Source organism: Artemia sp. Qi Xiang Cuo, chromosome 8 (assembly GCF_049724085.1).
Source record: "Artemia sp. Qi Xiang Cuo chromosome 8, ASM4972408v1, whole genome shotgun sequence".
NCBI lineage: Eukaryota > Metazoa > Arthropoda > Branchiopoda > Anostraca > Artemiidae > Artemia > Artemia sp. Qi Xiang Cuo.
In genome coordinates this window covers 58,187,341-58,202,207 of record NC_142801.1, presented here as the reverse complement: position 1 = coordinate 58,202,207, position 14,867 = coordinate 58,187,341, and the positions used below count along the sequence as shown (strand labels likewise).

Sequence of the window (14,867 nt, the reverse complement as noted above, 5' to 3'; positions counted from 1 at the left end):
CTACGCAAATATCTTTTCGCAAATATCTTTTCGCAAAAAAAAAAATTCGCAAATCTCGTAAACTAAAGAAGTAATTACCCTTTTCAAATGCATTACTCGTTCTATTAATGAAACCCATGAAACGAATAGCCAAGTTTTTAAAAAAAAAACCTACTAATCAACTTACAGATGAATGACCACGGATTTAACATAAAAAAAAAACTTGTATATCATTTCTGAATCTCTTTGAAAAGGTGTAGAGCTTCTATAGAAGTATTACCTAGATGCGAGGGGCTACTCACACTCTTTGAAAAGGTGTATACAAGGTCCAGAATAACACAGAAAGGAACATAAAGTCGTAGAAGTATAAGGCCATGTGAGAGGATACTCACTCTCTTTGAAAAGGTGTATACATGGTCCAGAATAGCACAGAAAGGAATCTCTTTGAAACGGCGTATACAAGGCTCAGAAGTAGTACCTTGGTTACTACTCGTGTCAGTTATTGTCTTAAGTTAAATCGGCTTACCATTTTCAGAGGAGCAATCTCCCATTGTGCCAATATTAGTGAATGCGACAAGACAATTACTTTGGCCCATAGCTTACTCTGATAACCTGAAGGAGGAGAGTGCTTCAAGAACAACTTTACCTAGTGCTGCCAATTCATTTAAAACCGGCTCCCTAAGGTGGTCATTACGTCGTGATTCGTTATGAGTTGGCGTCAATGATTATCTTATGTTACATCAGCTTACCCTTTTACGAGGAACAATCTCCAATTGTATCACTATTAGTGACTGTGACAAGACAGATGCTTTGTCACATAGCTAACTTTGATTACCTGAAAAGGGTGAGTACTTCAAAATAGCTTTGCCCGGTGCTGCCGATTCCTTTAAATCGGCTTCCTAAGGGGTCGCTTCCGTTGAAGCGATCTGTTGGTTTCTCAAAGCGAAGATTCAACAAATGTTTAAAAAACTAGTGACTCAACTGGGCAAAGAACTAGTGATATATCCAGTACTTGATGTACCTTGTTTTGCAAGCCATTAAGAAAAGAAACACGAAAAAGGGAATACAATTCTATTTAGTATATATTAATCTAAAAAAAAAAAACAAAGTTTTTCCGAGGAAAGTAAAGAGCGAAGTTGAAACTTAAAACGAACAAAGATTATTACTTCATAGCCTATATAACATATATTAATAAAACTAATGCAAATAGATCAACTTGTGATGCTTCCCTATGTTTGTAGCATTACAGAACACTAGCGTTTTACTGAAAACACAAAACAATATAGGAGTTTTGGTACGGTAAAAGTAAACCTTTTAAGGACACTTTTAACAGTGTAAAAGTAAAGCTATTTTAGATAATTACTCTATTTATTTTTTTCGTTTAATTTGGCATCACTTCTGAACAATGAGCTCAGTTCAATGATTGACTGTCGTTTTGGATCTGAAAAGGAAATTTCATGGTTCTTTTGTAGACAAGTTCGAAGTGAAGGAATCTTATTAGTATTAGGACTACAGACTTACTTTAGAATCTGTATCACAACTTAAAATTCTTCGTTTTATAGAGAAAAATAACTGGATTTCCAGAGTTCATATTACGGTTGATATGTTTTTTTTTTCGTGTAATACTAGGTAAGACCAAGATGTTACCTGACAAATCAATCAATTATTTTATATGCTGTGTAATAACTTTAAACTTATTATTTTTATGCCTAAGTTTTTAAGATAATTTTAGTTGTATACTGAAAGTTACTAATATAACAGCTTCTGTGTAGGACTATGAAAAGCATTATAGATTAGTTTGTTGTTGTGAGGCTACATATTTACTTTTGAATCCAAAATCAATATTCTTGTTTTTTATACTTGAATTTTGTGTTTTCAGTAAAGCGCTGGTTTTTTGTAATCCTACAACTATAGGAAAATATCTTTTAAGTTTAAACTTCGCTCTTTACTTCCCTTAGAAAAACTTTGTTTTTTTAAAATTAATTTTTGCTCGTTTTTGATAAAAAATTTAATTTAGAAACAACACTGCTTTGACCTTTTTTGTTTATACGGAATAATCTCTGTTCGTTTTAAGTTTTACTGTTGGTCCTCAGTTTCAGTTGAAAACTTTTTTTTATATATAATTTCTAATCGCCTTCAATCCAAGGGAGAAAAGACACCCCAACCCTTATTAAGGAGCTGAACTAAGAATCTGTACAAAAAAAGAAGGAGAAAATAAGTTTTTGCTTTTTTTCCAAAAAAGTTTAGAAAAAAAAATTAAAACATAGCGTCGTTTCTCTTTTTAAAAATTGAAAATAAAAATATCTTTAATTCTTTGTTTTTAAAATTAAATTTAGTCACACTTAAGAAAGTAGCTTCGACACAAAGGGTTAACTGAGCGGAAAAGTTTGTATATTGCCATACTTGCGGAAAATTTTGTTTATTTGACCTGTCCCTAAATCAAAAGCTACTCATTACTCAGAAATGAATTGAAATTTCAAAAAAAAAAAGATAATTTCTTGTGTAGGTACGATAAATGGTATTATAAACGAAGTTTGTTTTCATTTCAAAAATTTTGGGAAGGATTACCTGAATTCTCCTACAGAACTGTTTTCATTTGTCTTTCTTCCTCTTTGGATGCACAATCTTAGGTATTGAGAGAATATTACGGTGGAATTGCCAAGTAAATAATTTGAATAAGTAATTATAATAATAAGTAATCCTTCTTTTAACATACAACGTTGAGTGGTTCCAGAACCACATGCTTACACTTTTCCAGCCACTAAGTGGCAAGGGGTTGGGGTCAAGGGTGTAATTTCTTATGGGACAGAGGGGACAACCTCCCCTCCAAAAACTCAGTTGTCCTCCAGACCCCAGTTCCCCCCCCCCCAGCTAAAGTTCAGTTTTTCCAAAAATGTTGTCAAGACCAAGATAGGCCTGCATAATTCAAGCATTCACTGAAACAGGTCAGTTTTCTTTAGTACCTCTTTACCTTTTCTATTACTACACGGATCGTTTTCCAGCTTTCTCTGTCATTTCCACTTGATTTGGGAAAATTGGCTCGAACTTTGACCCTCCCCCCCCCCTTACAGGAGATTGAAAAAATTTTGCCATTCGTGGGGGTATGGATTTAGTAATCTACTCAGAATGTCGTTGCAAACCATGAACTGGATGACCTCTTTTCCTTTTTGAATCAAAAAGCTTGACCAAATACCTTCCTGGGCCATGCTTTAAAAAATGAGTGCATCACTTTTACAAAAACAGTGAAATTGTCTGAAAATGATCGCATAGAAGAGAGAAAACCACGATTGAAAAAAAAAACACCCAAGCAGGAATCGAACGCAAGACAATCTAATTCGAAGTCGAACGCTGTACTAAAAGAACCACGCCTCTAATAATCTTATTTGATATGTTAGAGTTTGTACCTTGATTGCTTAGCTTATTAAGGGGGCTTGGAGGAGGAACATACGAGAGATGTTCTTACAAACCTGCAGCTATGGGTTTAGGACCACAATTATTACAATGATGACATCGTTTTATACCTCCAATCTTTTCTACTTAAGAAGTGAAATCAAAAGTGTTGTTTCTAGTGGTATATCACACTTACGGATGGTAGAAGTGATAAACATCACGTAGATATGAGCAATAGCTTTCACATGGGCCATTAAACTTCACTCTAAAACGTTCTGGTAGCCCACTAGTTCCAGCTTTTCCACTTGAAAAATGGCACCGAAAGTGCCATTTTTGGTGCCAGTTCGAACTTACTGATGGTTGAATTTATAGGAAGGACGTAGATGTGAGCAATATATTTTATATGAGCTATTCAAAATCTGTCTAGATATCTGTGATACCAATACCCCCAATAGCAATATACCAATACTGATACGCGTGATATCAACACGTCCGATACCGATACAATGTGCAGGCCTTTCCCAATATTTGGCCTTTGAACTATGTTGAAGTAATTGGCTATCTCAAAATTGTGATTGGATAGCTTTGGGAGAAGCGAGCCTTAGGAGGGGGGGGGGGGCTAGTTGCCCTCCAATCTTTTTTGGTCACTTAAAAAGGGCACTAAAAACTTTAATATCCGTTCAAATGAACTATTACCCATCTCTCTATGATGTTCTGTCAACCCCTAGCCTTGTAAAAAAAAAAAAAAAAAAAAAAAAAAAAAAAAAAAAAACGGGAGACAGATCAGTGCTACCCATGCAAAAAAGTCATTTTCCTTGTTGTTTAGGCAGGGGGGGTTATAATTTCCCATATATAGGTTCTCGACCGTGATAATTCCAATGGTAGACTTTTCATTTTGATGTGACACCCTTCTTGAGGGGTTTCAGACTTTTTTCGCAATCACCATAAATTTCTTTTCACAATAAACTTTTACTTTTAAGACAAATCGAAATAATAGTTGCCATTCCTGAATCAGTGTCATATGGCAATATCTTTTCCCTAGGTATTTTTCTCTAAACGCGTTTTTTAACTTTTGGTTACTATGAGCTGTGGTTTGCTCTTTACTAAGTTGCAGCTACCGCTGTAACCATGATATTACCGTGAATTTTCAACATTCGTGAATATCAAAATCCATCAGTGAATTTCTGAAATATATTTTTTTCTCCTTGGATTTAGTCAGTGTTGCCAGTCAAATTTTTCAATTTAATGCAAGGTTTGATGATAACAAGTTAGGCTAGATGAAATTTGGACAGGTTAGGTTTGGTTGGGGAATGCTAGCTTAGGTTCGGTTTTTAACCCATTTTGTGATATTTATAACCAAATTTAACCTAACCTAATCTCACCTAAACTAACATTACCTACACTAACCTAATCCAACCTAATTTCAAGTTTTATCACCATAGCTTGCATAAGACTAAAAAAGCTGACTCGCAAAGCTAATCGAATCCAAGCTGAGAAAAAGGAATTTCGGACATTCACCGGTAAATGTCGACATTAATAAAGATTTTGGAAATACACGGTAATATATGCATATTTCAAATTAACCCCCAACAAGTCAAGATATACCAAATTCAAGGATTCGTTCGACATAGAAAATCCAGTCATTTTGATGATTTTGATAAAATGAACAGAGTTAGAGAGGATGAGAAAGCCTAGCAATGGATTCCCTAATTCTATGGACTTTTTTTTCTTTGAAATAGCCCCCCCCCCCGCAACAAGACTTGCAATGCTAAGTTCTTAGACATTATTTGGCCATCCAAAATAATCCAATCCCCTGGTCTCTCAAGGTGTCTTTCAGCCAATCTCAGAGAAAGTTTCAGCTGTGAGAGTTTCTTCCATTTTGCAGAAACATGTTCTTGCAAGTTTCCCAGGGTATACTAGTGCATTCGCTATAGGTACAGAACATTTGTTTGGTGAAAAACGTTCGCTGGAATCCCTCATCCCATAATCAGATCACATCAGGATCATCATCATAGCCTGAACGACATGAGGGACTCAGCATGGTCAATGTTTTAATGTTACAATGGTAAGAATGCCTCCTTTGGGGTAAAAGGGATACACACTCCAGCTTGTGTGGATGGAGAAATCACCGGTTCCGTTCAAACTGTGCTGCTAGTCCTTGAATTGTCATGTTTTTGGTTTAAGGAAGACCCTATGAAACTGTTCTCGGTCTTCTTGTTTCAGAATATTCTATTGGAGCACAATAAAGGGCCTTAACTTGATCACGTTTCCAAGGGATCACTCCTATCATGTCCTACAAATTTAAAGAGGTTAGTGACCGAAGAGAGGAGCTATTTAAAATAAACTTAATAAAGCAGTAAAATAAATTTACCGTTGGGTCTTATTGAGTTGATGTAGCTAAGTTTGTAATATACTCTTGGTCCAGAAGAATAAGTGTGTTGAATAATACCGTATAATTTTATTCTATAAGAATAAACAGACATACCCAGGTTTGAACTGAGAACTTCTTTTTTCGTACTTGCATATTTCCCTTAGTCGCAAATGAGGCTCAAGTTGGCTATTTTCATATTTGTATTACGGGATAAAAAGTTTCCAATCTTCTCATTATATTTGCTTCAGTTTACTCTATGAATAGATATGTCCTATGCAGTTGGTTACCTTAACAGTCGATAGAGATTCTTGGCAACTCCTAAAACCCCAATTATGACCTAAATTTCTGCTCCCATTTCAGAGCCACAAATTTCAGAACATTGCCCGTAAAATACCCCGGGTATATTTACTAAGAGTTCGGACTGATTAAGTTAGTCCTGACCACAAAGATGCCAAGGCCGACAATGGATTTTATTATAGAAAAGATAAAAAAAAATATGTCGGATGTAGAACTTCCAACAAAATCATATAACCTTTTAGATTCTTAAATAAAAATTTTACAATGGTGGACAACATTAATGTTGTCCGTGGACAACAACGTGGACAACAATATTGAATGGAAGTTTTGATTTGTGCCGCTCCTGTTAATCAAGCCTAAATTCACCTATCGTACACTAGACTTTTAATTGTTTATCCTATTACTACTGCTACTAATAATTCACTCTATCACCAAGCCACTTGAGGCAAACCTACCTGTGCACACTTTTCCTTCACCAAAATATACCCCAAGCTTCACTGTTTCCCCCTCCCATGCACTTCCAACTTCCTTGGTTCCAAGTTCCAATTTCCCTAGTTTTCAAACAGTTCGTGGTAACGAACTGTAAGTAAGGAGCGACCCGGCTCAATGGTAACCGAAACTCTAGAAAACGGGTTTTTGATAACAATAGATTCATCAAAAGAATCAAATTTCATTGCTGATTTCAAATATATAACTTTCATCAAGTTTAGTCCTACCCATTAAAAGTTTCGTGCCTTAGTAAATTTGGCTGATTTTCAAAAAAAGGGGAAAAGACCCCCTAAAAGCTATAGAACCCAAATAAAAATAACACCATCATATTCACCGTATCACAGAACCCAGCTATAGAGGTTTCAAGCACCTATCTACAAAAATATGCAATTTTGCAGTTTTTGCCAGAAGAAAGATCACGGATGCGTGTTTGTTTGTTTTTTTGTTTTGTTTTTTTCCCATGGGTGATCGTACTGATCCAGTGCTTCTAGAATATCGTGGGTCGACTCATTTGAGCTGAAATTAAAAGTTCTAGTGCCCTTTTTAAGTGACAAAAAAAAGGAGGGCAACTAGGCCCCCTCCCACGCTTATTTTTTTCCCAAAGTCGCCCGATCAAAATTTTGAGATAGCCAGTTTGTTCAACATGGTCGAAAATATGATAAATATGTCTTTTAGGATGACTTAATCCCCCAAAGTCCCCAGGGGGAGGGCTAAAAGTTATGAACTTTACCCAATGTTAACATATAGTATTGGTTATTGGGAAGTATACAGAAGTTTTCAGGAGGGTTTTTTTCTGGTAGGGGGGTGGGTGGGTCGGGGGTTATGTTGCAGGATCTTTCCAAGAAGGAAGTTTTCATGGGGGAAGTGAAATTGCCATGAAGGGGGCGCCGGACTTGCCAGCATTATTTATTGGTTATTGGGAAGTATACAGACATTTTCAGGAAGGATTTTTTTCTGGAGGGGGGGGGAGGGGGGCTAGAGGAGGGGGTTAATCTGGAGAATCTTTCCGTGGAGGATGTTTCTTTGGGGTAAGGGACATTTATATGAAGGGGGCACCGGATTTCCAAGCATTATTTAAAACACGATCAGAAATTAAATAAAAAAAAAACAAGTTTTTTCAACTGAAAGTAAGCAGCAACATTAGAACTTAAAACAAACAGAAATTATAACGTATGTGAGGGGGTACTCCCCCAAGTCAATACCTCGCTCTTTACGCTACAGTTTTTTTTTAGTGCTTTCAAAAGAGCTATCTATTCTAATTAAACGGCCTTTGTGATTCAGGGGTTTGTGAATCAAATTTTTTTTTAACTGATAACGTAAAGAGCGTGGTATTGACTAAGGGGAGAACCCCCTCATATATAATAACATATACGTAATAAAAAAAAACAAGCGATACGGCTCAATAGTAATAGAAACTGTTAAAAACGGAATTTTGATGTCAATAAATGTATCAAAAGAATGTGTTTATAATGCTGATTCTAAATATATAAATTTTATTAAGTTTAGTATTACTCATCAAAGGCTACGAGCCTGAGAAAATTTACCCGATTTTTTAAAGAGGGGGAAAACATCCCCTACAAGTGAATGAATTTTAATGAAAATCACACCGTCAGATTCAGCATATCAGAAAACCCTATTACATAGTTTTCAAGCTCATATCTGCAAAAATATGCAACTTTGCATTTTTTGCCAGAAGAAAAATATACGAATATAGAAGTTAGTTACGTAAGTTAATTTGTAAATTACGTCATAACCAAATTTAGAGACATCCATTTAGCAAAAGAAAAGTAAAATTTTTATGCAAATTTTGTTTACTTATTCAATGACGATGAGCCAAAATAAAACCTGCATTAACTAAAAAACGATCAGAAATTAAATAAAAAAAATAAGTTTTTTAAACTGAAAGTAAGGAGCGACATTAAAACTTAAAACGAACACAAATTATTCCGTATATGAAAGGGGCTGTCCCCTCCTCAACGCCCGCTCTTAACGCTAAAGTTTGATTCTGTCTCACAACTTTATTTATCAAAACAATAAAAAACTTTAGCGTAAAGAGCGAAGTGTTGAGGAGGGGGCAGCCACTTTCATGTGCGAAATAATTTCTGTTCGTTTTAAGTTTTAATGTCACTCCTTACTTTCAGTTTAAAACACTTGTTTTTTTTATTTAATATATAAAATAGGATGAACAGACATCTTACGTATAGTTCCAAACAAAAAAGATATAACCTTTTACAATCTTAAATCCACATTCTAAAATGGCAAAATTAAAAAAAAGGATCCATAGTCAATGGAAGTTTTGTTTCAGGAGCTACGTTTTTGCCAAAATGAAATGAATTTATATCAAAGGATGACTGACTGGCTAAACTTAGTTTGTAGCGGAACTATCAAAGCTGGTTATAAAGGGTTCTAACCCCTTTAAAGAGCTGAAGATTTGAAGTTTTAATGATTACATTATTAATTTTAATTTTTAGTTTTTCTTGTTAAATTTGAATAAATACTACGATGGTTAGATCAGCATCTAGACTCTCTAAGCCAGTGGTTCTTAAACTCATTTAGACATTTTACCCCTTTTTACCCACAAAACATTTTAGGTACCCTCTCTTAGTTACCGGTACATAGAAAACTATAGCTAAAATATATAAATAAAATTGCCAGTACTAGAGTTAAAGGGTTGTTTTATTATTTTTTGCTGGCCGACCGCGTATCCCCAAAAAAATATTGCATACCCCCAAGGGGTACGCGTACCACAGTTTGAGAACCGCAACTCTAAGCTATGGGAGCTACCCTTACCAAAAAAATGAACTTGATTTTTCTAGCTACAATGACCTATATTATGGCAGAACGAAACAAGAACTGTGACATGCAATTCAACCCATAGCCCCTAAGGTTCACGCAAGTATCTTATAAGCTCATAGTATCCTCTTTAAATAACAAATATAAGTTCAAAGATGGACAAATTCAAATGTGATAGATTAAACGGAAAATAGAGAAAACCTACAGATTTTAGATATTAATTGTTTTTTTTTTGTTATCAACTGATTGAAAACAATTATGACTTAAATTTTTAACTTAAGCGTGGTTTTATAGACTTGAGCCTATAACAGAAATTATGTTTGTTGTAAATCTGTACTATTTAGCTCAAAGAAAATTAGAAAAATAAAAAAAATTTTGATAATATGTAGAGTGGGCTTTTTAGGATTTTCTTAACATAAATGATGTTTAATCTTATAACCCTGGAACTGGTAAAGTTAAACGACGCTAAGATTCAGTGCTGAATAAGTAAAAGTCGTTAGGTTACAAACTTTTTAAGTATGAAGCTAGCCAGCCTGTTCGTAGTGGAAATATATGATAAGCATAGTATTTAACTTAACTTTATCCCAAAATAAGTCAAAACCATTAATCAACTAGTTCAAACTCTTAGAACCTTGTATAAAAATCTACTGAGCTAAAAATGTGAAAGAACCACACTGACATTTCAAAATGCGAACAAAACTTGGCCAAGAAACTGTTTTCCTTAAGAACAAAAAGATGACTTGTCTGATTCATCAATTAGTTGAAAAGATATTTGCTTTTAATTAAGCCTTTATTGCGTTTTATTCTATTTCCTCTATCCTTGCGGCTGTCAGTGTCTCGTGACGGTTTGACTCCAAAGGACATTAAAGGACACTGTTGTTAATATTGCGCCATCTCCGATTTACAGAGATGAGGAACTCGTCATGCTTCTTGAGAACTGCAATGCCTAGATATTTTCACTTTAAACCCAAAAATGATTTATGGTAAATAGTATATGAACATTAACTCAAGGTTTTCATTTTCGGCATGGGAGGCTGGCAAATAAAATCTAAATTTAGTAAGGCTTTACTTATCCAATGCGAGGAGTAAATAAATTTATATTCTACTTGATCTTTCCAATCTGTTTTTTTTTGGGTGGGGGGGGGGGGGTAGTATCAATAATAAAAAATTGGGGGAGGTAGAGGTTTGGGTATTTTTTTTTGCTTTGGGTGGTTCTTGACTAGACGAAAACCATGAGTAAGCGTTTGTAGACATTTTTCTTAGATCGTACGCCTCATTGTTAAAGTGATTCACTTGGCAGCAGTGGTTTTGGAACCGTAGCTTTTGGTGCTGCTTATATACGTACTTAATAATGATAATCAAAATGTAACATTAGTTTTTTGAATACGAGATCAAGTTTTTTAAGATATGTGAAATTAATAAGGCAGTTAATTACATTATTAAGCCACATTTCTGGATCAAATAATAAAAAGTAATATATATATATATATATATATATATATATATATATATATATATATATATATATATATATATATATATATATATATATATATATATATATATATATATATATATATATATATATATATATATATATATATATATATATATATATATATATATATATATATATATATATATATATATATTATATAAGAATTTATATTTAAAAAAAAACATAACTGATATAGAAAAACTGACTTCATCTTAGGATCCAGCATCCCAAAAATATATTAGCAAAGCATATTACAAATAGATAAAATGCCGGACCTAGCTATCGTATAATTTTATATGATTGATAAATAAAGCGATTTAACAGTAAAATTAGTTGCGATGATAGTGAACAGTGATGTCTTTTTCTGAATTCCTATAGGAGTGCAGAGTCACCAGAGTCACCTTGTATAAATAAATAGTGAACAGTATAGTGAACAGTGATGTCTTTGTCTGAATTCGTATAGGAGTGCAGAGTCACCAGAGTCACCTTGATAAATAAAGCGATTTAACAGTAAAATTAGTTGCGATGACAGTGAACAGGGATGTCTTTGTCCGAATTCCTATAGGAGTACAGAGTCACCAGAATCACCTTGTATAAATAAATAGTGAACAGTATAGTGAACAGTGATGTCTTTGTCTGAATTCGTATAGGAGTGCAGAGTCACCAGAGTCACCTTGATAAATAAAGCGATTTAACAGTAAAATTAGTTGCGATGACAGTGAACAGTGATGTCTTTGTCTGAATTCGTATAGGAGTGCAGTGTCACCAGAGTCACCTTGATAAATAAAGCGATTTAACAGTAAAATTAGTTGCGATGACAGTGAACAGTGATGTCTTTTTCTGAATTCCTATAGGAGTGCAGAGTCACCAGAATCACCTTGTATAAATAAATAGTGAATAGTATAGTGAACAGTGACGTCTTTGTCTGAATTCGTATAGGAGTGCAGAGTCACCAGAGTTACCTTGATAAATAAAGCAATTTAAAAGTAAAATTAGCTGCGATGACAGTGAACAGTGATGTCTTTGTCTGAATTCCTATAGGAGTGCAGAGTCACCAGAGTCACCTTGTATAAATAAATAGTGAACAGTATAGTGAACAGTGATATATTTGTCTGAATTCGTATAGGAGTGCAGAGTCACCAGAGTCACCTTGTAAACAGTTCAGGATAACAAAAGGAAGTAAGGAGCGACTCGGCTCAATAGTAAGCGAGTCTCGAAAAAACGGAATTTTGATATCTATACATTAGAGGATTCTAAATGTTTAAATTTCATTGAGTTTAGTGTAACCTATCAAAAACTATGAGCCTGGGAAAGGAGGAGGATAAAAAGACAGGGGATATTAATAAAAAGTTAACCATCGAATCCGGCATATCAAAGAACCCTACTGTAAAGTATTCAAGCTCCAATCAGCAAAAATGTGGAACCTAGTATTTTTTTTCAGAAAAAATATCTTAGATATTTGTTTATTTTTGTTTTAGTCCCCAGGGGTGATCGTATCGTATTACGGCATAATTTGAAAAACGATCAGAAATTAAAGTCTTTTTTAAATGAAAGTATACTAAAGATGATATTTCAGGCGGAATCGTCCGCAAGAACTTTCTGGGGGCGGGGAATATTTAGTGAGGAGGGAATTGTCCGGGAGAAATTTTCTGGTAGGGTGGTATTTTAAATGGGAGGAATTCTTTGTGGAACGAGGGAACTTTCCATTGAGGGGGAGCCAAGTTTTTCTGGCATTGTTTGAAAATGATCAGAAATTAAATAAAAATCAGGTTCTTCAGCTGAAAGCGAGGAGCAACATTGAAACGTAAAGCGAACAGAAATTGTTCCGTACACTGGGGAGTTCCTCCTCTTTAATACCTCGCTCTTTATGCTAAAGTTTGAATTTTTGTTACAATTCCTTAAAAATGACTCCTGAAACCCAAGGGCCATTTAATTAGAATAAAAAGCGTTTTTAAAAACACTAAAAACTTTAGCGTAAAGAGCGAAGGATTGATGAGGGCAATCACCCTCATATACGGAATAATTTTGTTCATTTTAAGTTTTAATATTACTCCTTTCTTTTAATTGAAAAGCTTGTTTATTTTTATTTAGTTACTGCCCTTATAATCATGTCAGCTATATGTTCCTTTAGTGAAGTATTAATTATAGTGCTATAGTAACTTCAATTTGTCCTTTTGCCTCTCAACAGAAAAAGAAAAAAAAAAACTTGTTTATATCTTTACAGTAAAGTTACGTTTAATAAAGGTCAATTTTCCACGAGTATAAATTTAAAGAAATGCTCGTCGCAAACACGATTACGTGAAGACTCACAAAGGAGGTTAGAAGGAAAGTGCAAAAATCAAAACGATATGATTGGTTGGCTGCACACCTGGCAATTCGTTAAGAAAAAGAAAAGATATTGAACCTCCTGTGATCCATTAATTTGGGTTAATACTACATCTTATTTGACCGACTTAGGTCGGCAAAATTGTCTACAGTTTTAGATGAAAATATATGCAAGTTGCTAGATAGATTGGACAAAAAAAAATACAACTTTTATGTTCGAACGAGTCAAGGGATGGTGGAAGGAATCAGGACTGTTTTTTCTTCACGCTGATATATCCAGATTTTTACCATGCTTTTTCAAGTTTTTTCAATAATCCATATTTTTGAGGAGATTTGATCTCCATCCCCTTTAAATACACTCCACCCTGCTACAAATTTCTGCCAAAGTCTCATTTCAATTATCCTCCAAATTTTGGTGTACTTTTCTCGAACCCTTACCTACCTTAGACATTAGTTCCTCTTTTTCTGCCTAAGGTACATAGGACATCAGCGAAGAGCCATTAGTATTCCCTCATATGCGTTACTAAGCAGTTCCTACAGCGACTCCGTTTGGATGTGCTTTAGCTCCAGGTGGTAGGTGCGATGAAGCGTTTTTCGGTCTTACTGTTCTTAGGGTCCCCTCTGGCTCCCACCCCAAATCCGTTCTGTGGAGTCTATCTTTCAGCATAAGGAAAATATGTCCCAAGTAGCGCCATCTTTCGTACTGTTTAGCATGTTACTAGGGGCTAATGAAATATGGAGCGAAATGACTGGTTGGTAACATGGTCTCTCAAGTATCCAATGAAGACAACTATTCTCGAAAGCAAGGATCTTTTGCTTTCGAGGTCTTCATGGATCATTGTGTTCTTTCAAGTATCGTGTAAAGACAATTATTCTCAAAAGCAAGGATCTTCTTTCTGCTATTGGCCTAGATTCCAGTATTAAGGGTCATAAAGTATGACGAAGAAGCTATGACAGTTAAAAATGCTCATTTTTAGTTACAGAGAGCAATTATCGACTGCCCAACTGGCTTTGGTCGATTAAAGGCTACACAGGCTTGTCTAATTCCAAACTGTCTAATTCTGTCTGTGTATCCTGTTCGTTGAACCGTAATTCCACTTATGCCCAGTAGTGAGTCACTTGTTCCCAAACTTATTTTTTCCAAGTTAAAATTCAGTAGCAAAGGATTTACATTCTCTCAGATTGTATGGAGAAGATCCTCAAGCGATAAAGCCTATCGTTGCTCCTCTCCATGAGTGGGATGTCAGGTGCGACACTAAGATCTGCTAGTTGTATGCTATAGTTTAGAATGCATAAGCCCGTGCAATTTCCAAGTATATAGCCAATTACAAGGAGAAAAAGTAGAAAGAAGGATTCACACCCTTGTTTGACTCTGAAGGTTATAGAGAAATTCCCGTGAGTTCGAGCGCATCTCTTCGTATTTTTGTACAAAGCAAATGATCAAGGATACAAGTTTATCTGGAATTCCGTAATAGCGGTGAATTTCTACAGCGGCTTTCGATAGTTTTAGTCGATGGCTTTTTTAGAGATCGATAATGATTTTTTTTTCTGTTTATTTATTTTTTTACTTTGTATACTTGACAGTCAAAAAAAAAAGGCTGGTGACACATGCTCACAGACCTTCAGATTTTGCGTAATTGCTATGAACCTGCTAGGGCTTGCGCAACTTATGTAAAACGTAGTGTTTCATCAGAGAATCTCTTCAAATGGGAAGGCGTGTCTGTG

General features: G+C 34.9%; 2 protein-coding genes across 4 annotated transcripts in view; one reads left to right on the top strand and one right to left on the bottom strand.

The window, feature by feature from the left end:
- The window catches only part of LOC148949608 (solute carrier family 2, facilitated glucose transporter member 1-like), a 236,082-nt gene that overhangs the window by 20,058 nt on the left and 201,157 nt on the right, over nucleotides 1-14,867 (top strand). The gene's annotated exons all lie outside the window — the stretch shown is intronic.
- Nucleotides 1-14,867, bottom strand: part of LOC148949609 (solute carrier family 2, facilitated glucose transporter member 1-like) — a 229,399-nt gene that overhangs the window by 117,462 nt on the left and 97,070 nt on the right. The window contains exon 1 of one of the 3 annotated variants that reach the window (XM_089093630.1): nucleotides 9,899-9,947. The exons of the other annotated variants lie outside the window; for them this stretch is intronic. Coding sequence (XP_088949756.1) covers nucleotides 9,899-9,923 — 25 coding nt within the window. The 5' untranslated portion in view covers nucleotides 9,924-9,947. Of the gene's footprint in view, nucleotides 1-9,898; nucleotides 9,948-14,867 lie in introns of those variants that run through there. 3 annotated transcript variants of the gene reach the window in all.